The sequence below is a fragment of the Mus pahari genome, chromosome 2 (genome assembly GCF_900095145.1).
Source record: "Mus pahari chromosome 2, PAHARI_EIJ_v1.1, whole genome shotgun sequence".
In the NCBI taxonomy this organism is placed as follows: Eukaryota; Metazoa; Chordata; class Mammalia; order Rodentia; family Muridae; genus Mus; species Mus pahari.
Window position 1 is genome coordinate 156,908,235 of NC_034591.1, and position 22,952 is coordinate 156,931,186.

Genomic DNA, 22,952 nt, shown 5'->3' on the forward strand with positions numbered 1-22,952 from the left:
AGGAAGGAAGGAAGGAAGGAAGGAAGGAAGGAAGAAAGAAAGAAAGAAAGAAAGAAAGAAAGAAAGAAAGAAAGAAAGAAAGAAAGAAAGAAAGAGAGAAAGAAAGGTGTACATTGTGTTACATATGCTGAGGTATTGTGGGCATAGGGAAGAAAATTCACGAGATATGGATTAAAATTACAAGGACTATCTTGGCAGTTCTGAACAGACATACAAATGAAACCCCCAAACTCAATGCTCCCACATGAAACTTCAAGTTCATTTAACTTTCTGCGAGTGCTGGATATTGATTTTAGAGAGAATGGTAGAAGGGGGCTGTTTGTAGTAAAGAGGAATCTCATGATTTAAATCTATACCAGATATAGAGTAAACATCAAACTCTAAACTCTCCTCACCTGCCTCTTTTTCTCATCCATGGTGCAATCTCTCATCAACCTTCCTTTCTCCTGTTCCTCTCTGCCCATGCATGAGCTCAGGTTGGCCACCCTGCCCATCAGTGAGAACGAACTTATTCCTCTCCCATGTCAAAGTTGTCTTTGCTTTCTTTCATGGATTACAATGTAACAGTTCTAAATATCTATATTTAATTTTTTTCAGCAAAGAAAAACTGGGTCTAGTTCCCAGAAGGTCACTGGATATTCTTTCTGCGAGCACAAGGTAATCATCTGGGTGGTTTTTACCACCACCCTGATGATTCTTTTGAAACTACTTTTGCTGTTTCAGAATTTTACAAACAAGTGTCTTAATTGTAAATAAACCATATGAAGCCAGGCACCTGAAAACAGATTCAATGTTAATAAATGAACCTCTACTTTCTTCTTATGTGCCAATATTCTCTATGAAAAATATTATTCCTTTTCAGGTGCATTTAAAACATGACTATAGAGAAACAAAGGCAAAGAAATGTCTCTTCGGAGATTCAGAAAAAAACATGTAACCTAACACTGAACCATGCCACATTCTGCTACTAAGCACTTTGAACCTAAATTAGAAACGTGCAAGAGTAAGTGCCAGCCACGTGATCAGTGTCACTGGTTAGCAAGGCATTGTTTAAACAACAACTCCTGCTCCCAGAATCAGAGCATACAGATAAATCCATATCAATCATCAATGCTCATGAAAACAGCACATTGTACTTTTAATTAAGCTGGGGAAAACAATGTGATGTCTCCCTTTCTTTAGCATTCACATGAGGGGTGAGAGCATAGCACATGCAATCTCAGGCAAAAGCAGCCACACATCTGAACCATTTTCATTGTTTATTTTAAAGATGTATGATGGAATGTCTGCACTCAAACTTTTAAAGAATACAGCGTAGAATTGCTAAGTAGGTGGCTGAACTTACTATGAAGCAGATCTATAGAATAGTAACAGCCTTGCAGTACTGACACTATCCTCACTGAGTAGAAACACTAGGGAGGGACACCCTTTGGTTTCATGGTCCTTGGAAACCTCTGAAACACGGGAGAATAGAACTCTATACAAAGTGAATAAACACGCTCACTCACTCTCAGTATCCACACAATTCGTATTATCAGAAAACATGTGCTGTTCATTCCACCTACTCTGTACTACTGAATTAACGAAACAAAGGCTTTGTTTTACCTTGGCCAAATGAGAAGTACATACATGAAGAAGCTTTAGAAAATGGTGCTCTCGCTGGTGACTGAAAAAGAAATTCACAGCAGCAAACGTCTTATGAAAGGTACCTGTTTCCAGAATCCTCAGATTACTGCTATGAGAGACAGCCTATTGGGTGCCTTCCAGCTGAAATACTTTCAACCAATACCAAGCCGAGGAAGGACACAATGACTTGTTTGATTCATAGCAAATTATTTTACACTTGTCAGCTCCTTCCAATAAGAAATCAGAGGAGACAGGACTGAAATCCACCTGTTAAGCCTGACATGCACAGGGACACCACTTTCATTTCCCACAGGTACATGGAATATGCCCTTTGAGGAAAATGTAACCAGACATCAAGAACATTACCCATTCTTGTGTTTTTACCATGAAAACAAGACTAGCACACAGACAAACCATCTAGCCACTTTGTGACTGTGGATGTGTTCTAAGTTTAGATTAAAAGGCAGAACAAGAAATTTGAAACACCAGTACTTCCTTTAACAGAACCAGCAGTGAATAATATTAATGTCACTTTCTGCACCAAATAGAGAGAGAATGAGGAGATAGTTGCAGGAGATGCCAGTTTTCTACACTTGAGACACGTGCTTTGACCAAAACCTTACCAGGCAGTTCTAAGCTCTCTAATGTATAGTCCTGTTGAAACCCTGCAATTTCTAGCCAAAGCAAAAACTCAGGCCAAGCCAGTTTGAAGAATGCTCACTCTTGATATCTAGTTGCATCAGAGTTTGGTCCATGTCTTTATCCCCTCATGGCTGCCTTGTACTTGCTCTCAAGAGGTCTCAGAAAAGCTATTCGAAGAGACAGGTCATTAAGTGGTAATGGGTAGGTATTGCTGTGATGCAGTCAGTTTCAGGGGAAAATATTAATGAAAACTATTCTCATGCCTGGAATAAATAGTGTCACTTGGGAGCAGTATAATAGTTTAGCCACTTGTGCTTTGAAAAAAGCACAAGTCTTAAGATCTGTTTGCAAACTATCTACATGCATATGGAAGGCCCCTCAGATTCTATCTCTATTGATGGAACAGTAGCTTTCTTTTTCAAAATGCTGGTAAGAAAATAGAGTTCATGCTAGATTCCAGAAGAATTTAATGTGAGAAAATAGTCACAAAGGCAGAAGGAGAGTTAGGAAGTCAAACTGGAGAGCAGGCGAAAGGCTGTGTCAGAAGGGAAAGCACTGGGCTGCAAAGGCTTTAAGACAGCCACCATTGGAGGCTAAGAAGACTCTGATACTTCTCCCATCCTCCACAATCCCAGTGTCTCACAAATACTTCCCAGTAACACAATTTAAGGGAGTTACCTAATGAACAGGGAACCTTAGTCTTCAGATGTCTGTCTCTGAGATGAAGAGCTGAGAGTACTTGGGTGAGAATGGATGAACACCAACCAAGACAACCATAACACCCACTGCAGCATTAAATATGCCTAATGCACATTATAAAATGGGTACACAAGCAAAATTGAGCCAATGGTAGCTATTTACTGCTACATAACAGACTTAAGTCCTCCATGTTATTCTGACTCAGACCAGAAGACATCTGCTTGCATATTTCTACAACTCTCGCATCCTTGAGTGACACTAAACACAAGGGTTTGCTATCATGTCAACTGGTTTCTTTATTGAATGGGATGCATGAACTCATCCCTTCAATATCACTGTAAAAAGTCCACAGTCATCAGATCTTCAAAGAGCACATTCTGTCCACAAGTGGAAGACCAAGAGTTTGGAGGACTACTGCCAGGAAATCTACTTGGCAAAAGAGACTAGCCATCACATTCTGAAACAGCTGCTTATTTACAGCTCTAGGTGATATAGTGGACTCCAGATGTGGTGTGTGCTTTTCAGTTGAGTGACTAACACACAAGAAATGTCTAAAAGAGTCTTTGCTCCTGAAGGACTGTTGCTACATTAGAAAGACAGTTCTGATCTCATTTAGAGAACACAGAATTTTGATAAAGTTGGGAGAGATAGATAACAGAAAATAAATATCAACCTGACATATGCTCCACAAATTTCATGAATTATTCTGGAAACTATTGTCATACTGGTGCATTAAATTCTCCTAAAGCCCTATGATGGATACTGTCACTCAACTGTAAAGATAAATGATTTAAAGAACAAAGGGGTTCAACAACTGCCTGATGTCACATAGATCATAATGGCAAAGCCAATATTTAGCCCTGGAGACTCTTACCAATGGCAGCAATCTGACCCTTCTCAGGTACATGCGTCTATGTGTAAGTCCTAGGCCAAAATCTTCTAAATGGGTTTACAGTTAATTTAATTTTAATTCTCCTTTGGAAATTTCTATGTTGCATTCTATAAATATCAGTGGTGATTTTTTTTTCTGGTTAAGAATAGTGGCTAAGCTAGAGAACTACTACTTGAAAGCCCTTCTCCTTGGTCAGAGGACTGTGCATGGGAATCTAGCACAGACATCAGGTAGCCCTCCAATCCTTTCAACTCCAGCAAGGTATGCTGAAATTCTGCTTCTGGCTTCAAAAGGTGCACACACACACACACACACACACACACACACACACACATTCACAGACAAATAAATAAGAGAAATCCTTTTAAATAAAAGATAAAGAGCACAGAAGCCTACAACTCCAGCTTTAACACTACAGAGGGAGAGGCAGGATAGTTTTTTGGTTTTTTATTATTATTATTATTATTAGATGTTTTCTTCACTTACATTTCAAATGCTATCCCCTTTCCTAGTTTCCTCTCTGAAAATCCCCTATACCCTCCTCCACCCCCTGCTAGTTCTGCATGAGCCCAATCTTCACAATGTACTCCAGGCTAAGATACAGAAGGTGAGCTTGCCTTGAAGGAAAAAAATTAAAGACACTTGGAAAACTAGTGTTACTATAATTTACTTGACTCTTTAATGTTAGCAAGAATACTATGTACGTCTGAGCAAGACTAATGTATGTTAACTCTTTTTGCTAATTATTATCTTTGATTTCACTCAGGGCATGTGTCAAGTCTCCTTATTGGCTCTGATCTTTTGCTTTTATCATAGATTTGAGTTTAATGAGTCAGTTGAAGGCCATACTAAGTCTCAACCCAGAGTCATTGAATGACCAAATGGTTCCCTGAGACACTGGACAGAATATCCTGCTGGCTGCATATATTAGATGTCAGAGCAATATAATTCAGGTTTCTATGTGGATGGTGGAAAACACCACATTCACACAAGGAACATCGGGAGGCTCTGAATAAATACTGGGGATAATCAGGGACTGGTTTCATCAGGCATGTTATGTGTATATATAACTTGTCATTCATCAGCATCATGTTTCGGGTCATTAGACAACTTTCCGTGTTCAACTGTGGCCATGTGCCTTTGTGTTTGCATGTCTCATGGACTATTGGATAAAGAGGGGATGCTTGAGGAACACTGGTATTAGATAGAACATCTGGAGCTTACGAAAAATAGTTTGATAAATTGCTTTCTCCTGATGCTCATGAGGCAGAGGAAGGGAGGGGGACCTGGGTGGGAGAGGGAAGGAAAAACAGGAACAGGATCAGGGAAAGGGGACAAGAGAGAAGCCCAGAAGGCCAAGAGAATGAATGGAAATAAGCAGAATGAGAGACCCTCTAGAAAGTACCAGAGACCCGGGAGGTAAGAAATTCTAAGGACTCAGTGGGGGTGACCTTAGCCAAAATGCCCAACATTGAGGAGAGAGAATTCGAAGAGCCTACCTCCAGTAGATAGACAGGATCTCAAGCTGAGGAACAGAGTTACTAACTCATAGTCAAAATTTCTGACCCAGAACCGTTCCTGTCTAAAAGAACTACAGGGACAAAAATAGGGAAGAGACTGAAGGAAAGGAGGTTCAATGGCCAACCCAACTTGGAATATATATCATGGGAGGGAATCAAGGCCTGACACTATTACTGATTCTATGGTGTACTATGGAGAGTACAGCTGTTCTCTGAGAAGCTCTACTAGCAGCTGACTGAGACAGAAGCAGATATTTACACACAACCATTGAACTGAAGTCTGGGACCCCTGTGGTTGAATTATGGGAAGAACTGAAGAAGCTGAAGGGCAAAGCAACTCCATAGGAAGACCAGCAGTCTCAACTTACCCACTCTGCAGGGAATTCCTAGAGACTGAGCCACCAACCAGGAGCATACACGAGCCAGTCCAATGCCCCTGGCACAAACACGGCAGAGGTCTGCCTGGTCAGGCCTTAGTTGGGGAGGATGCTCTTAATCCTCAAGGGACTTGAGGCCCCAGGGAAGGGGGAGATAGGGTGGGTGAGGAGCACCCTCTCGGAGGCATGAAAAAGGAGGAATGGGATGAGAAACTATAGGGGAGGGACCAAGAGGAAGGGCAGTAAAAAAAATAATAATAATAAAAACTAAAAAAATAAAATTTCATTTTTTGATTAAAAATTGGAAACTAGTACCAGAAATCAGTATTTAGAAAGAAATTACAAAGGAAATTGTATATACCTAAGTCATTTCAGACTTGGAGAAATATCTGCAAATAAAGGTATAAAAACTATTCTCTTATCTCCTCAAATTTAAAGAAAATGAACATTGTAAAAGTTTGTTGGTTGTTTAATAAGCATCTGTGGATGTGAAATTTGAAACATTATGAAACCAGCTTTTTCTGATGTTAACAACTTAACATATATAATAAAAGCCAAGCTACAACTTGCTATCTTTGAATTTAACAAGTCATTTTCACACACAATGTGAATTGACTACAAAAGTGCTTATCACTCATTAAGTAACATCATATTTAAGAAAGACATTTGTTTGTAGTAATTATTGCTGGATATCATTATGTCTACATTATCCTAAACAAAACACATTAGTTGGGGTCATCTATTTAAAAACAAACATTTTAGACATTAGTCAAAAAAAAAAAATCAGTAACAGCAAACTTTGGGGATGAAATTATATAAGAAAAGGCAAAAGTTAAAAAAAATGATAGCCCAGAGCCTGCAGCCTTAGTGGCTCTAATAAGTGCCATACAGAATAAAGTAATGAGAGGGGGGAAAGGAGAGAGTTCCAACTTTGATATTAGGAGTGTTCCACAGTTAGATGTATCCAGGGTGTGGTGGGACATCTCACAGTAATCATCAACATAGTAGATGACCTTAGCACTCCAATGCAGGACAACTGACCACTGGATCAGAAGAGGAGAGACTTAGTTGCCCGGCTGCAACTCAGTTCTGTAACCCCAACCCCTTTAATTATTAAAAATTTAGTTACTCTTGTTCTGGGCATATATATGGTTTCTGTGCGCGAGTGCAAGCACAGGTGTGCCATGGCACACTTGTTGGAGTCTCAGGACAAATTTCACGAGTCTGATCTCTCTTTCCACTGTGTGAGGTTTAGAAACAGGATTCAAGTCCTCAGGCTGAGTGACAAGTGCCTTTCCCAACGGAATCATCTTACTAACTACAAACCTTTTCGTTCTGTCACTTAACCTTATTTTCCTGGCTCATGTGACTGACAGCTCCAATCATGTCTCCTTAAAATGTCTGCAAAACTAATTATTTCCAGCCCTGTGATGATTTCTTCCTGCTCTGAGAACTAATCACACACAGCACTTATGATTTCCTACTCACAGCAGCCATGACAAGGTCTTGTATACAGCAGTTGATTAATAAATGATCATTTCTATTACCTGTAATCGTATAAACAACTCTATACAGATATACTCCATTTGTTGTTAAGAAACTTCTGCTTCTCAATAACATCTTACAAACTTCACTGTACTTCAGGATCGACATTGAAATAAAAATGGGCAGGGACTGCCTCTCATTGGACACGCCAGTGCACACCACTGCCTCCCACCCATTGCAGAAAACAGAAGCACCTATTTACTTCTCATTTCAGGGAAAAGCAAGAGGTTCATGGAGGTGACATTCCAGAGAATTAGGGTGACAGTAATCCAGCATGACAAAACTGACTCCAGTCAGTGTTGCAGATTGAATTTCATATCTTGTATTACTTTTAAAAATATGTCTAAGAGAGTGACTAAGAATAAAAACCAACTAGACTCTTACTGTTGGATATCTTGGCAATTTTGTGTAACAAAGAACCACAGAGCATAAAGGATTTGTGTTCAACTGTGCTCAGAATGACTGAGGGACATTTAAAAAAAAATCATTGAAGTTCTGGGGTATCTCTGGTATAATCACAGATGTAGGGTGTGAGGTGTGTCAAAGATGAGCACGATATTCTCTCTGGTTCTATAAGGGCGACTGAATTCTCTTTGCTGGACCTCAACAATCCCATTGGATAATGAATTTCTATTATCATACTACAAAGCCATGTACCTTATTATTAGATGCACCTGTTTTATCTGCATCTCTAATGAAGCCTTGTAACCATTCCAGAAGCTTCTCCTCCTGTTATATTTGCAGCATGGCACCAGGAATGTGATTCCCAAACACTGGGGTCAAATGTAACTCCCCTATGTTGTTCCACTCAGTGTAAATCCCAAGTACTTGACTAAGACTTCATCCTCTGAACTCAGCATGTTCAAGTGGTATTTATACTAATGTCTTTTCTTCATTTTTGAACTTCTGTGCCTGTATGCATATGCATGTGCATGTGTGTGTTTGTGTGTGGCTGAGTGCATGTGTGTATGAGTATGTATGTATGTATGTATGTATGCATGCATGCATGTATGTATACATGCCATGTGTGCACTCTACCCACTAAGCTACTACCCCAGCCTCCCATCTTAGAGCTTCCTACAGAAGGGCTATATTGAAAAACACATCATCAGAGCTGCCTTTCCTCTGGAAAATAATGACTCTGTTGCTAGGAGACCATTTCCAAAGGGTAGTCAGCCTGCAGAGTTCTCCTGTGGATCTCAGAGGGAACAAAGGCCTCTGACACCTTCCAGTTTGTAACTACCACAGTTTTGAGATTCTTTAATACGTTCGTAACTCTGGGGCACTTAGGGTCACTCAGGTGACCCTAGTGATGATTTTCTCTACTATTAACATAATGAATAGGTATTTGGTAGATTCTAAACCCATCTGATTTCATCTGCTTTATGTATTTCATATCATGAAAGCATGATGTGATTGTGAGTACTGTTGATTGCTTTCGTTATTTTAAGCCTTTCCTCATGTTCGATTACAAGACATTCAATCGCCTGAAGCAATAATCTCACCCCAATACATAATTGCCACATATTCGAAGACCAGAAGCCACCCCAAACGAGAACTCATCACTAAGTCACTATGGTGATAGAAGTTGAGAATCCCTAAACCAAACCAAAAGATCTGAAATCCCAAGTCCAAACTTTCTGAGCAAGAGCATGAAACTGAAGTATAAAACTCCCCTGCAACTGCAGTCACAGGTTGTGAAGCAATTGATGTGAATGCTGGGAGCTGAGCTCTGGTCCTCTGCAAGAGCAGTACATGTTCTCAACCTCTGAGCGAACCTTTCAGTCTCAAATATATTTAAAAGGACAAATAAAGATCTACCAAAGCGTTAGTAGTTGAAAAATGCTAATATATACATGTATAAACATTAAACATGCTCATGCACAAAAAGAAAGAAAGAAAGAAAGAAAGAAAGAAAGAAAGAAAGAAAGAAAGAAAGGAAGGAAGGAAGAAAGGAAGGAAGAAAGAAAGAAAGAGAAAAAAGAAAAAGACAGAAAGACAGAGAGAGAGAGAGAGAGAGAGAGAGAGAGAGAAAGGAACTCATATGCCCCTGCCTTGAATAACCTTAGAGGCACAAAGTTGAAAGTAAAAAGTTAAAGAGCAGACTCAATACATCCAACACTTTTGGACTTCCAAGCTTTCTGAAGGGCTCAAAGGTCAAAAGGGATTGACAGCATTGGTCCAATCACATCCTCCTTTAGTAACCATGGAAACACAATGCTATAGTAGTCCATGTTCACAGAGGCCTGCTACAGCACCTCAACACATACATTAAAAACGAAAATTCGCATTGTTTGAAGCAGGTGCATATGTTCACTAACTGCTTGCTCACCTCTCTGCCGTTTCACATAGGACACTTGGCTACGGACAGCTTTGTCAACACAGAGTTTTAATAAGGACATCTATTTAAGCTGGTTCTTGAGGCATCAGTGTTGCTTTGTAAATTCTTATTTTGATATAGCCAAAATACTTATCATTAACATTTTAGATTTAACACTGATCAATAATACCAAATACATGATATTCTACTTATATACCAGTTATTGCCACTTGTACTAATAATTCTCCTCTTAATTTTCAGAAAACAATTAATTACACTTATTTATTAGGAGGTTTGTGTGTGCAGGCATGCATGTGTCTGTCTCTCTCTCTCTCTCTCTCTGTGTGTGTGTGTGTGTGTGTGTGTGTATTCTCAGGATTTGATTCAGGTCCTCGTGTATGTTAGCAAGTGAATATTACCTACCGAGCTCAGCCTCTTTTTAGGTTTGTTAATATTTTCCCAAGACCCAATCTACTCTAAACACTGTTTTTGTGTTTTGTGTGTCTATCTGTACTTTCTTCAGATAAGAAGAGATGTCTCAGGGTTAAGAGAACTTGCTGATCTTCCCAGAACACACATCAGATGGTTCTGAACCACCTCTAACTCCAGCTGCAGGAGATCCAGCACCCTCCTTCAGCCTCCATTGGCATGAACACACTTGAGGCAGACAGACACAAAGACATACAAACTTAAATTTGTAGTTAAAATTTTCTAAGAACATCAGCTTTTCAAAACTCCTGTCATTACAAATATATCTAAAGTCCCACGAAAAGGGACAACTATGGCACAGTTTGGGTGGGAATACTATTTGAATGATTTGATGTCTCCCCAAAGTGGGAAGGCTTGTGATGTCCCTTTGTTCCAGTATTGGTAAGCTGAGCTTTGATTATGTGGTCCATGTGGACATCCCAATTCTATCAGTATCAAGATACTAATTTCCCATTTATTTCATGGGATGTTTGTATGGAGTTCTATAGATCATACATCTCTTATCTATCTTAATTCACTAGTTTTCACTTCCATGAAAATTTAAAACTCATTCAGTTGTATTAAATGCAGCAGATGGATTTCTGTGATAGGATAGGGTTTCCCTCATCTCCCAATATAGTTTAAGACATGAACATACATATTTTTATTCTACTCAGTGGGTTACAGTCTACTTCCTTGATCATTGCAGTAGTTACTTTTCCCATTTCTGAGACAAAATATCTGACAGAAGCAATATGAGGCAAAAGTGTTTTGGCTCAGACCTTGAGCATGTAGTCCATCATGGTGGGGAGGTGGTAGGAAAACTGAGAGGTGGCTGTCTCACTGCATCCGTTGTCAGGAAGCAGAGAGATGGATGTTCATGCTCAGCTTACTCTCTCCTTCTCACTCAGTCTAGAAAACCCTAGTCCATTGGACGGTACCTATCACCCATGTCCTTTCCATGACCATTGAATGCTCATGATGTGTCCCACAGATACAGGGGAAAGTGTGCCTGTGTGGCATCTGTGTGCACGTGCACATGCATGTGAGGGTCTATTCATGTTGAGAATCTTCCTTGATTATTCTCTACCTTGGTAACTGAGGCAGATTCCGTCACGTGAACCCCACCACAAGTCTAGCTTGCCAGTTTACCAAGGGAATCCTCTGTCTGCAGGGACTATCTGCCACCATACCTGTCCTACTTTTACACAGTTCTGAAAATTCACACTCCAGACTGCATGGTTGCTTGGCAAGCTCTTTATCTACTGAGTCATGTCCTCAGTCCACCGACAGTAATTGTTTAAAATGACAAGGCCAGTGGAAATGCAAACATCGTGGGATTCTTAATTAAAGTGTCAGAGAGAACTCGCTGAAGTGGAACACCTCAGTGCTGGTGACTCAACAGTGCTTTCCGGGCTGTGAGGGCTTTTCAGGCAAAACAAAGGTTTTCCAAACAGGCCTTCTGGAAATTTTGGAAACATTTTTATAGTTAGCATTTGACAACCTTGTGTGCTTATATTACACCTTTAGTTAGGAACAGGAAGAGAATAAGATTGGCACTCAGCTCACTTCCTCCTGTTTTATTCTGTTCTGCAATACATCCAGGGTGTGCCTTCACTCATTTATCAGCCTCCGAGGCTCACCTCTGTATGGCCACACTTGACTTTCTACATAGGCAAACAAACATTGATTGTAATCTGAACACCATGAGGCAATCCTCCAGTTTCACCTATTCTGAGCTACGTTTCGTTGGTCAATGGTTTCTGGAAACTTACAAGGAAGTAGCCTTGTAACCCCTTGCGAGGAGCTCTTATTAAGAGTTGGCAAAGCCACAAATACTTCCCTTCTGCAACCCTGTTGAGGATAACACTGTTATATATGAAGAAATAAGTCAACAAAGATGAACAAATACCCAAAAAATAAGGCAAATGGATTCAGCACAGATGGCAGTGAAGAGGATAAATGCATGTGGAAATAACAACAACAAAATTCTTCTGAAACATGAAAAAGCCATCATCTGGCAAGAGTTTATAGGGAGTTATCAACATTCTATAACTATGAGACTACATAGAATTAGTGTCAGGATGCTGAACAGTCAGAGTGTCATCTCCAGTTCATCAAGAAATTATAAAGCAGCTCCCTAAAGGACATTATTTTTAAGACTTTACTTTTATTGTTTTTAATTATGTGTCTATGTGTGTATTTGCATGAGGGTATGTGCATGTTAGTACAAGTGCCCACCGATGCCAGACATGTCAAACCAGCTGGAGCTGGAGTCACAGGAAATTGTGGGCCTCCTACTACGGATGCCAGGTAATGAACTGGGGTCCTGTGGGAGATTAAGTGCTCTTAATCACTGGAGCGTTCTCTCAAGCCGCCCTGAAAGACACTGTTGTGTAACATACACAGACACATGGTGAAATATAAACCACAACCTTCCTGAGTTCACCCCATCTTTGGGTTGTCATCACATTGGCTGTGTCTCAGGCAGAGTGGCCAAACAAATAACCACGGTGCTAAGAGGCATGGCCAAAGGCTTCATTTCCCCAGGTTTTCGCAAAAAGACTTAACCATGACTCATCAGTACAGGTTAATATAAGTAAATGATGCTTTACATTTATTGCTAACCAGGCCATAATTATGAATTCATGGAAATTCATCTGCTTTTAATTTCATCTCCACAATAGCTGAAAGAGTTAGACATCATAGCAAATAGATGAAACTTACTCAGACTCCTTTTTTTTTTTTTTTTAAATCCCGTCGGACCCACAAGCACGTGTTTGCTGCCTTCCTTTCCTCTGGATGACAGTGTCTGTGTACCTGATGGAATTTTAAGTAAAACAACTCCAAAACACCAATTTTGGGTGGCTCGAGTTCTCTGTGTGTTTCTGTAAGGAAGCTCTGAGGACTTTCTATCAAAAATCTACTTTGGAATGTGAAGGTGATCTGTCAGTGAAATCTGTCAATCAACAATTATCAGTATTAAGCCAGCTGATCTAGCTGGCTGAATAGGTAACTTTAGACTAATTCACTTCAGAACCCTCTGCATAGGAATAGTGATATGCACAGTGAATGGGGTCATACATCATCAATTGACAACTACAAAAAAAAAATAATCCACACAGACATACACAATTCCACACACAAGCCAACTCAATGGACACTATTTCTCTTCTCTCAGATGATTCTATAATGTGTCAAGTTGACAATTAAAGCTTAACCATGACACTAGAATAAGCTATAGAGATGAGTTATAGGTCCTTCTCTACACATAGTAAGACCCTGTCACACAGAAAGAAAGAAAGAAAGAAAGAAAGAAAGAAAGAAAGAAAGAAAGAAAGAAAGAAAGAAAGAAAGAAAGAAAGAAAGAGGAAAAGGAAAGAAACAAAAAGAAAAGAAAAGAAAAAACGAGTGGAGAGGAGAAGAGAAGAGAAGAGAAGAGAAGAGAAGAGAAGAGAAGAGAAGAGAAGAGAAGAGAAGAGAAGAGAAGAGAAGAGAAGAGAAGAGAAGAGATGGGTCAAACATATTCCCTTGCAGAGGAGTAACATCCTTTGATTTTGATAAAATTATTGCTGAACACTTAGAATTGATACCTCCATAAATAAATACATATCAAAGTTTAGGTAAGTTTCACTCACCAAATGACTGATGGACTAAAATATTATATGCACTGACTTTGGGGAACATTAGTCAAACTAAAAGTAGAATACACAGCTTCACTCACGAACCCCCACAGATCCCTAATGGGTCAGAGAATCTCGGGGGCCTGAGACCATGTACCCCTCCACTTGAGCCATTGTCCAAAGTCTACCAATCTCTACCTGCCAACAAGATCTCCTCATAGTAAATTCTTACTAATGCATTGCTACCACCAACTTTTTAGTTTTGTGTTTCTTCCAAGCAGATACATATCTTAATAGCTATTCTTTTGGTGTTTATTCTTTTTTAAATTAAAAGTACCAGTTCATGTCTGTTCCAAATTTTAACACACAATGCCAAAGAGGTAAGTATATTAAGTCTAAAGAACTTTTTGGAATATTTCATGAAATACTATAACTCCCTACTCAAATAAATACCACAGAAAACAATTTAAGTAAGGGAAATAAAATGAGCAAGTTAATCAGACTCACTCCTTGCAAGACTCGTTACGATTTTTGCCCCTGTATACAGGACAAGCTCCCTACTCCATATTCATATAAACCTGAAGATACTGTTTATTTCTGGAATGTTCATGGGGAAGAGTACTTCCCATAGTTCCCCAAGCTCCAGCCAGTAGAGAGATTTGAGCTGCTGGGCTGCACTGGCTTCGCAGGTTGGCTGACTCTAGCTGAAATGGTCACTTGAGCATCCCTGTCTGCATGCTATCCTAGGCTGAATGCCCTTAGGATGATGTCATTGTCACTCTCTCCATTGCTACCTGCTGCAGCCTCTATGCCAGCTAGACCTGAGGGTTTATACAGCAGGAACTTAATCCACCTCGCCTCTAAGTCACCTCCCCAACCCTTATTTAGTTCAGTGTCTGAAACAAAAGAAATGCTGGGGGCTAAGGCTATTGCTCAGTGGTGGAGGGAGCCTAGTGTTCAGGGAATCTGGGGTTCAATCCCAGATTGGGAAGGCTCGTTTATATACTTAAAATGTGGGTTTTCCACTCTGATGATAAATATAGCCCAAAACACATCAGATGAAATTTCATAGGCCAAGAATAAAGAAAAGATCAAAAGGGTTTCTGCAGAGTTTTATAAAATTCACACAGTATAATCAGGAATTTCTCTCTATAAGGATACCTCTTTTCTTTTTAGACATACCAAAGGTTAAGCTGGTATGGCTAGTTAAGTGGTTATAGCTGGCATATAATGCCTTCAAAAGTAAAAATAAAAAGTATATGCTACCTATCATACATAAGAATACACTTTTAGGAGAGTGAATTTAAACTGAAACCCAGAAGTACCATTTGCAATACAAGCACTTTGGAGATGAGGCAAGATTAGGAGTTCAAGGTCATCCTCGACTACATATGGAGTTCAATACCAGACTGGGCAGCATGAGGCTGCATGTCAGAACAATATGGAATCTTTTAAATGGAATAAGGATATGATTAGAAACAGAAGATCATGAATTTTCCTGTGTTCTTTCTCTTAGAAAGCTGTTGTAGGACAAACTCCATTTGAATAAGGTGTTGGGGCTGAGGAGACAACTCAGTCAGTAAGAGCTTGAGTCACACAAGGACCTGCCTTTAGGACCTATGTAAACTGTAGGGAGTGACGGTATGTACATCGTATCCCTGAACTATCGAAGCTGAAACAGAGAGGTCCCTCAGACCCCCTTGCCAGCCATTGTAGCTTATCTGCTGAGTTCCAAGTCTATGAGAGTTTCCGTGTCAATGAAGACAAGTTAGCCCTTCTAAGGCCGACTCCTGAGATTGTCCTCAGGCCGATACATGAAGGCACTCAAGAGACTGGAGGCCCCAGGGAGTTTAGAGGTGGGGGGGGCAACCAAGTGGAGACAGGGGAGCTGGGGAGGAGGTGTGGAATGTGGAGCAGACAGACAGTGGTTTGGGGGTGAGGAATGGAATATGGAGTGTAAAAAATAAATTAATTAAAAACTATACACTTAAATGTGCACACATACAAACAATCAATCAATCACCTAATCAATAAACCAATCAATAATGAGTAAACCATATGTGCCTATGTGTAATGAGGTGTCTATCTAATTCCTGATAAATAAATCTTTAGACATAAAGATTTGGTGTTCTGCACATCATTATGAATGGCTTTTGCTTTCCTCTTAAAACAGACATTGTTTCTTTACCCCTTGAGATTTTCATACATGCATACACAAATGTGCTCTGAACAAACTCAACCCCGTTCTTCCCTACAGCTGCTCCCAGAATGCTCCGCACTTCACACACTCCCTCCAAATTAACTGGAGTTTTGTGTTTTTTTTTTTAATCCGAGTCCAGTTTATTTTTCCCTTTTATGTACTTTTTTATAGTAATTGAAGAATGCAGTTTATTATATAGATTTTTTTCTTTTTTCTTGACTTTTTAAATTAATTTACTTTTTACATTCCGTATTCCATTCCTCACCCCCCCCCCATCCACCCTTCAACTGCTCCACATCCCATACCTCCTCTCCACCTCCACTCCCAGTCTCCATGTGGATGTCCCCAACCCTCACCCCACCAGACCTCTAAACTCCCTAGGGCCTCCAGTCTCTTGAGAGTCAGGTGCATCATCTCAGAATGAACACAGACCAATTCTCTACTATATGCATGTTGGGGGCCTCATATGAGCTGGTGTGTGCTGTCTGTTGAGTGGTCCAGTGTTTGAGAGATGTCAGGGGTCCAGTTTATGAGCTTTTTAAGAACAGTTCTTACTGGGGTATGATAAAATATTTCTGAGTGTCCATGACACTAACAAAGTGGATCATTCGCCCTTGGTTATAACTTCTCCATTTCCCTAGCATTCTCTTTGCACATAAATATACTTTATTGTTATTCCTAATTACCATCTTTTAAAAAGTCACTTCCTTACTGTCAGACTTAATTGTTCAAAAATTCACTTGTATTTCACACACACAAAAAAAATGAAACTCTAACCACCTACGGCCCCTGATGCGCCATCAACCACACAAAGGCACTCAGTATGTGGTCTACTAATATTTACCTGAGCGTTAATGTGTTGATGGCCCACCTGCTCCATCTGCCAATGAAACACTTTCGTCTACAGGATGGACATTAATGACAGTCTCTCTGGTGACAGAGCTAAGCAAGTTGAAGGATATATAAGAGCCAGCTTGCTAATTGCCAGGCCGTGCATGCAGACTTGGGCTGTACTTCCTGAAGCTTCCGGCTGCCAAGGCATTTTCTGCTATTGCTGCCTCTGACCACTGAAAGGTAAAGAACGCCCTGTGCTGGGGAAGATAACACTTAGTAAAAGAAAACAATCTTTGTGTTACCTGTAGGATGCACGTATTTCAGGAAAAAGAGTAAAAGAATAGTGTGTTGTAATAGAAATTCTCAGGTTGTTTTGCAAAGAAAATTGAACATTTGGAACTATTTCAAAGGTGTTGAGCATCAGTAAAAAAAAGAAAAGAAAAGAAAAGAAAAGAAAAGAAAAGAAAAGAAAAGAAAAGAAAAGAAAAGAAAAGAAAAGAAAAGAAAAGTAACAGATCTTTTTCTTTGATGGTTCCAATTTACACTTGCATCAGTCAGAACAGGAGGAGGTAGCTTAATTTCCATGTTTTTTTTTTTTTCTTTTCAGGGATCTTGAGAAATGATGTGCATCTCCAAACTGCCAGCTGTCCTCCTCATTCTCTCTGTGGCACTAAACCACTTGAGAGCTACACCTGTCAGAAGGTTGGTGACCTGAAATCCCTACGGGAAATCAGAATTCCACACTGCTATGTAAACCGTTCAATTTCTAAGCAAATCCTGGCGATGACAAGTACTTAAAGCTAAATGGTTTCATAACCCTGTGCTCTTTAAGGACAAGGTCAGCAACTAATGATTGACTCATAGAACATTTAATAGACAGACATGGTTAGAGACATTTGCCTGAAAATGTTTTAGAACATACAGGGCAAACCCAGAGTATGATAGCGGGGCAACTGAAACACAGACATCCACACTGATTGATTGCAGTGCTGAAAGAAACTGAAGGAATTCCAACAACAAAAATTTAAAAATTTGTTTTTATATCAGTTGAAATTCTGGTGGATATTTACAGGTTCTTCTCCCTCTTCCGGAGGGTCTGTAAGTATACAAATTTCTACATCTTCTTCTGAAAACTGATGTTATAAAAAATAGGAAGCAAAAGAATGGTTTTAAGAAGTTAGATTTCAAAATTAGTTTTAAAGCCATTGGAAAGTCATTCCATACTGTGACATTACAGAGTTATAAGAAGTTGTTTTACATCAGAAAATGATTTCTGAGCCCCTGTAAATATAAATTAGTGATACCTGAAATGTTTTTAATGTGTAGACTGTACATACTTATAATTTCTGAGGAAGGTTTGTTGGAAATTTCAAAGGTAAATAAAGAAAACTAAATGGTAGTTTGAAAAAATCTAAGGTAATTTAAGCCAGCTGGCAGAATAATAGTAATTACAACCTTCAGATGGAAGCCAATTAAAACTGTAATTTTTCCATCTATTTAAAAGATTCCTGAGACCATATCTATGAATCTCATTTAAATAAGGTAATGAGAATTTGTGCCTAAATCAGTTTTGCTCCATATATTCTTAACAGACCAAACTTAGTCACGAGTTGACAGCACAAAGAATTAATTTTACTTTTGAAAAGGAATGTAATTTAAGTTTCTCATTTGAATTATCGTCATCATCTCTTTATTTTCCCTAGTGTACTTGTGCTTGGGTGAAAGTCTGTGTCCATGTGCATACATTTCTACAGCATTTTTATGACTAATAGCAGGAATTATCAGAAAATGGTTTTGTCATCTCAAGAGTTACCTAGTTTCACTGGGTGTTCTCAGAACTGACTGTAATTTTCAATTGGCTTTTTTACGATTAAAAATAACTGTAAAAGCATATGAAATTTCTGATAATCAGAACAATTGAATGATTATGGGAAATTCACCAGTATAATTAACGTGTCTGCTAGTAATTTGTATCGTTCTTCTAGTACATACAGAGATTTGCTCAGCACCTCTAGCAGGTGTGTCTCAGGGTTGTCTTTTACTCCAAAATAGAATAATTCACAGCATTACTGTCTGACACATTATTTTTGTGTTTTCTTATAATCATTTATCTTGTGCATGCTAACAAGGTATCTTTAATATGTCTCAATGCATGTCTTTACAAAAATCAGTGGCTTTTTTGGTGATGGGGGATACACATACACATGCTCATATGTACTTGGATCACTGGGAGCTCCCAAGAATGTCTGCATACCTCTGAATATGAATGTTAATGTAGGCAAGACCTTAAGAAAAAATGACTAAAGTGGGATTATCATTTCTTGCACTAGCTGGTTCACCCTTTCCCAGCATCCTAATGATTATTTTGAAGAGTCTTGGGCATGCTCACATCACCTTTAGGTGGGGGCTTCCTTTGGGGAGCAATTTTGTGTCCATGAAACAAGCTTAAGTGTTCTTGATGAGTCTTTCCCGAGGAGTAGTGGTCCTTTCATTAACTCAATGTTTTATTTAGAATAACTTAAGATGCTGTTATTTCCCTCTAGTCAGTGGTCAAAGTCAAGTCCCACAACTTGCCTGTAAAGAACTCTATACTATGCCCCCATCACTGTCAAGAGCATCTTCAGAGATTACACTGCAGTAATAGTTCACGATGTCTACTATATTATGTCTATCTATCTATCTATCTATCTATCTATCTATCTATCTATCTATCAGTTTTCCAGTTCACAGAGAAATTTCTAATCCTTGCTGCATTTTGGGAAATGTCATCTTTATTTAAAATTTAATATCTGGTGTTTGAAAATATTGCCAAAACTCTTCAAAGCATTAAGTAATTTCTTTTAATATAGTGTTCTTGTATAGTATAGTTTCAAAGACTAGACAATATTATTAAGACCAAAAATACAGACGCCCACCCCAAGAGTGTGGTGGCACACACTTTTAATCCCTGAACCATGGAGAGAGAGCAGGAAGGTGATGCTGGCCGAAGATTTAGAAGTGGGAACTTGCTTCAAAAGTGAACAAATTAAAACAAACCTTTGTGTCCCACAGTGGGCTTCTTGTAGCTACTGCCTACTTCTTTATTGTGTATTTATTCTAAACAGAGAACCAGATCACTTGATGCTGCTGAAGAGATTTCTGTAATTGGAGGGACCAGGGTGAGAAAGAAAAACAATTTAAATCTTTCCTATAAAACATTTAGACTTAGGACACCTCTACACAGAGGCAAGAATGAGTCAAACCTTCCTCCATGAAGTCCTCACAGGGAGACACCTATTGCACTTACTCCCCAGGGGTGTGATAGCAACTTGGTAGTGGGCAAGTAATAGTTAACCCCAGAACTTATTACTTTCCACTGTACATATATCCAAACCTCAACAGTATTTCAATTTTTATGAATCTGAAAATGAAAGCACTTCCTAACCTAGACAGTAGAGAGTGTTCCTATTTTACATCTACTTACAATTCCATTTTGAAAGTACATTGACAAAGTTTTTACTTCTGAAATATCTTTCAAAGCTCCGAGTCTTAAAAGATTGGTCCTTAACCCATGGTTCTTAGAGAAGGCAGTAGAAACTTCAAAACCGAGAGGGCAGAGTTGGGTCTTGAGTCACTGGTCTTGTGCCTTTGGGGTTTGGGGAACACAGTTTTTTCCACTTCTGTTTTGCTTGCTTACTGGTTACCAGCAATCACCAGCTTGCTTCTTCTTACAGCTACCTACTGTATCCATAGCATCCACAATAATGGCCAAATGAACCCTCCAGGCCCAAATGGCTTTCCTGTCTTTAATTTGATTTACTTCAGGTGTTCTTATACTAGCAGAAAGCTGACCAACAGAGACATCAACTATTCCAAGAATGTAGAGTGGAAATAAGTAAATGCCTCAAATAGAGGGCCAAATCTGGGTGGAATGGTACAGAGCTGTAAGCCCAACACTTAGGAGAAGTGAGATAAATACAACTTGGAAGCTACCCTGGGTTACATGGAAAGGTCAAGGCCAGCCTGGGCTACTTAGCTAGTCTCAAACATAAGCAAATAATGCGTAAGTAAATAAGCTAAATTTCAAATGAGCTTTAAATCGTGGTTATAATTTCCGAGTTATGCTACTATTCTTATTCAGTTGTTTGGGAGCTAAAACATGTAATGAGCTTTAAAACCCTTGACATAGAAAGACTCCAGTTGTCACAGATAATCTAGCCCTACAATGAAGATTCATCTAATCTAGCCCTACAGTGAAGATTTTGGGAAGCAGCAGTCTACATATTCATGCCAAGGACTCCCATGTAGCAGAGTGCTGAAACGGTGATCAATTCATTCTTCCCGCGACTCTACAGCATGGACTCTATAGTAACTTTTAGAGAACCTTGTAATCACCTAACGTTGCCTGTCTTTTGTAGTGTTTCTATACTGTTCATTGTAATAAGAACATTCAATGTGATCTGCTCTCCCAACAAAAGCATGCAAATCTTTTTTACTGAGGGCCAATTGCTGACCAGCGAGCTTGCAAACATCTTCACCTCGCTGCCTATTGGTTAGTAACCGGCGATGTGCTCATGCACATTCTATGGCCAACACCACTTTCTGTTTATTCACAAATGTGACTGTGTGAGATACCTTATGCGTTCACTCAGTATGTATCTTCCTGTACCTGAGCTATCTCACTCTGCACAATGTCTTCAGTGCTGCACACTGCAGAGTTCCCTTATAGCATCTTTGCACCGATATTTTAATTAAGCTCAAGAAACATACCAAAAATACTGTTTACTTTTAAATAACAAAAAATAAGTCCACCAAGACTTAGAAGACGATAAGAAGATTAAAAAGTGTTTATTATTATAAGAATGAATGCCAACTATCCAAGAGCTACACTCCTTGTACTGTGAACCGCAATGCTAATCCCGGTGAAGGGTGTTGTGTGATTTTGTAGTCAGAAATTGATCCTTCTGCATGTTCTAGCTGTCTGTAACACAGATGTTTGCAAACGAAAGCAGTGAGTGACTACTATAAAAATTCTCCTTGTCTTTGACTATGTATACTGGTGAAGGTGACATGGCTGTCTCTCAACCTGGTTCTTCTTTCTTATTTGTACAGTGGTACCAACCCTCAGATGGACAAACGGAAGTGCAACACGGCCACATGTGCCACACAACGCCTGGCAAACTTTTTGGTTCGTTCCAGTAACAACCTTGGTCCAGTCCTCCCACCAACCAACGTGGGATCGAATACATATGGCAAGAGGAATGTGGCAGGGGATCCAAATAGGGAATCCTTGGATTTCTTACTCCTTTAAAGTCAATGTACTTCTGCATCACTTATTACTTTATGTGTAAATGTGCTGGTGATTTCCTGAATAATTTAACAATGCCTTTTCCATTTCCCACAGTGAGAATGCAAAATGTGCCTGGGCTTGCTGACTGTGTGTGTAAATTCTCATGCTAAGAATTGCTTTAAACTGAGTATTGATCAAGTACAGGGTGAAGACAATGTCCCTGATCACACATGTTCTTGCTATACATTTATGTTCTAGAAACACTTAAGATTCCTGTTTTTACCTTGTAACTCGTGTGACTCAAGTTTAACAATAAAGAAGACCATGGGATGATGAAACTTGACAAGTCATTAACAGCTAATAGTAAATTTCTGATTCTAGACATTGGGAAAACAAGCATTCTAAAAACCTGCTCAGATGGTATTTCAAAATAAACTAGCAAAATCTTGTTCTTATTTAACTAAAATATTTTAATTCTATATTTTATTTTTCTTGTTGGTAGTAAGAGGCCATTTTAAAGGTTAAAAGTTACTGTGTCCATAAGGGGTTTATTGTTGTTGGTTTGTTTTTGTTTTTTCTGTAGAGAGATTTACATGTTTATTCTGCTGAAGAAGCTTTCAGCAAAACTCAAACATATTTCTATCCAGCATATTTCAAAAGGATCCTGTCTTCTATTCTGCATGCCTTCAATTAAGAGACCACAGATTTGTGGAAACCAAACCTGTATGTCAACTTATTCTCTTGGCTCAGTCACGGAAGAATGAAAGAATGGTGTGACTGTGTAAATCAGTGTTATAATCTACATGCTTTTCCATGACTGTAATTGGAACCATTGGAAATAACATCAATGCACACAAATGTCTATAATAGTAACATACTATTTTTCAAACTGAGGTCTCACTATGGAGCCCTGACTGTCTTTGTTTTTTGTTTGTTT

The 22,952-nt window shown here is 39.2% G+C and overlaps 1 protein-coding gene across 1 annotated transcript; it reads left to right on the forward strand.

Annotated features, from left to right (window-relative positions):
- Positions 1-16,902: 16,902 nt before the first annotated feature.
- Positions 16,903-22,353, forward strand: Iapp (islet amyloid polypeptide). The gene is made up of 3 exons (XM_021191833.1): positions 16,903-16,986; positions 17,354-17,448; positions 21,838-22,353. The coding sequence occupies exons 2-3, from the start codon at positions 17,366-17,368 to the stop codon at positions 22,034-22,036; spliced, it is 282 nt and encodes a 93-aa protein (XP_021047492.1). The 5' UTR covers positions 16,903-16,986; positions 17,354-17,365; the 3' UTR covers positions 22,037-22,353.
- Positions 22,354-22,952: the final 599 nt, after the last annotated feature.

Coding starts and splice junctions, on each gene's coding strand:
- Iapp (XM_021191833.1), top strand. CDS start 17,366: ATGATGTGCATCTCCAAACTGCCAGCTGTCCTCCTCATTCTCTCTGTG. Junction 17,449..21,837: donor AGAGCTACACCTGTCAGAAG/GTTGGTGACCTG, acceptor TTATTTGTACAG/TGGTACCAACCCTCAGATGG.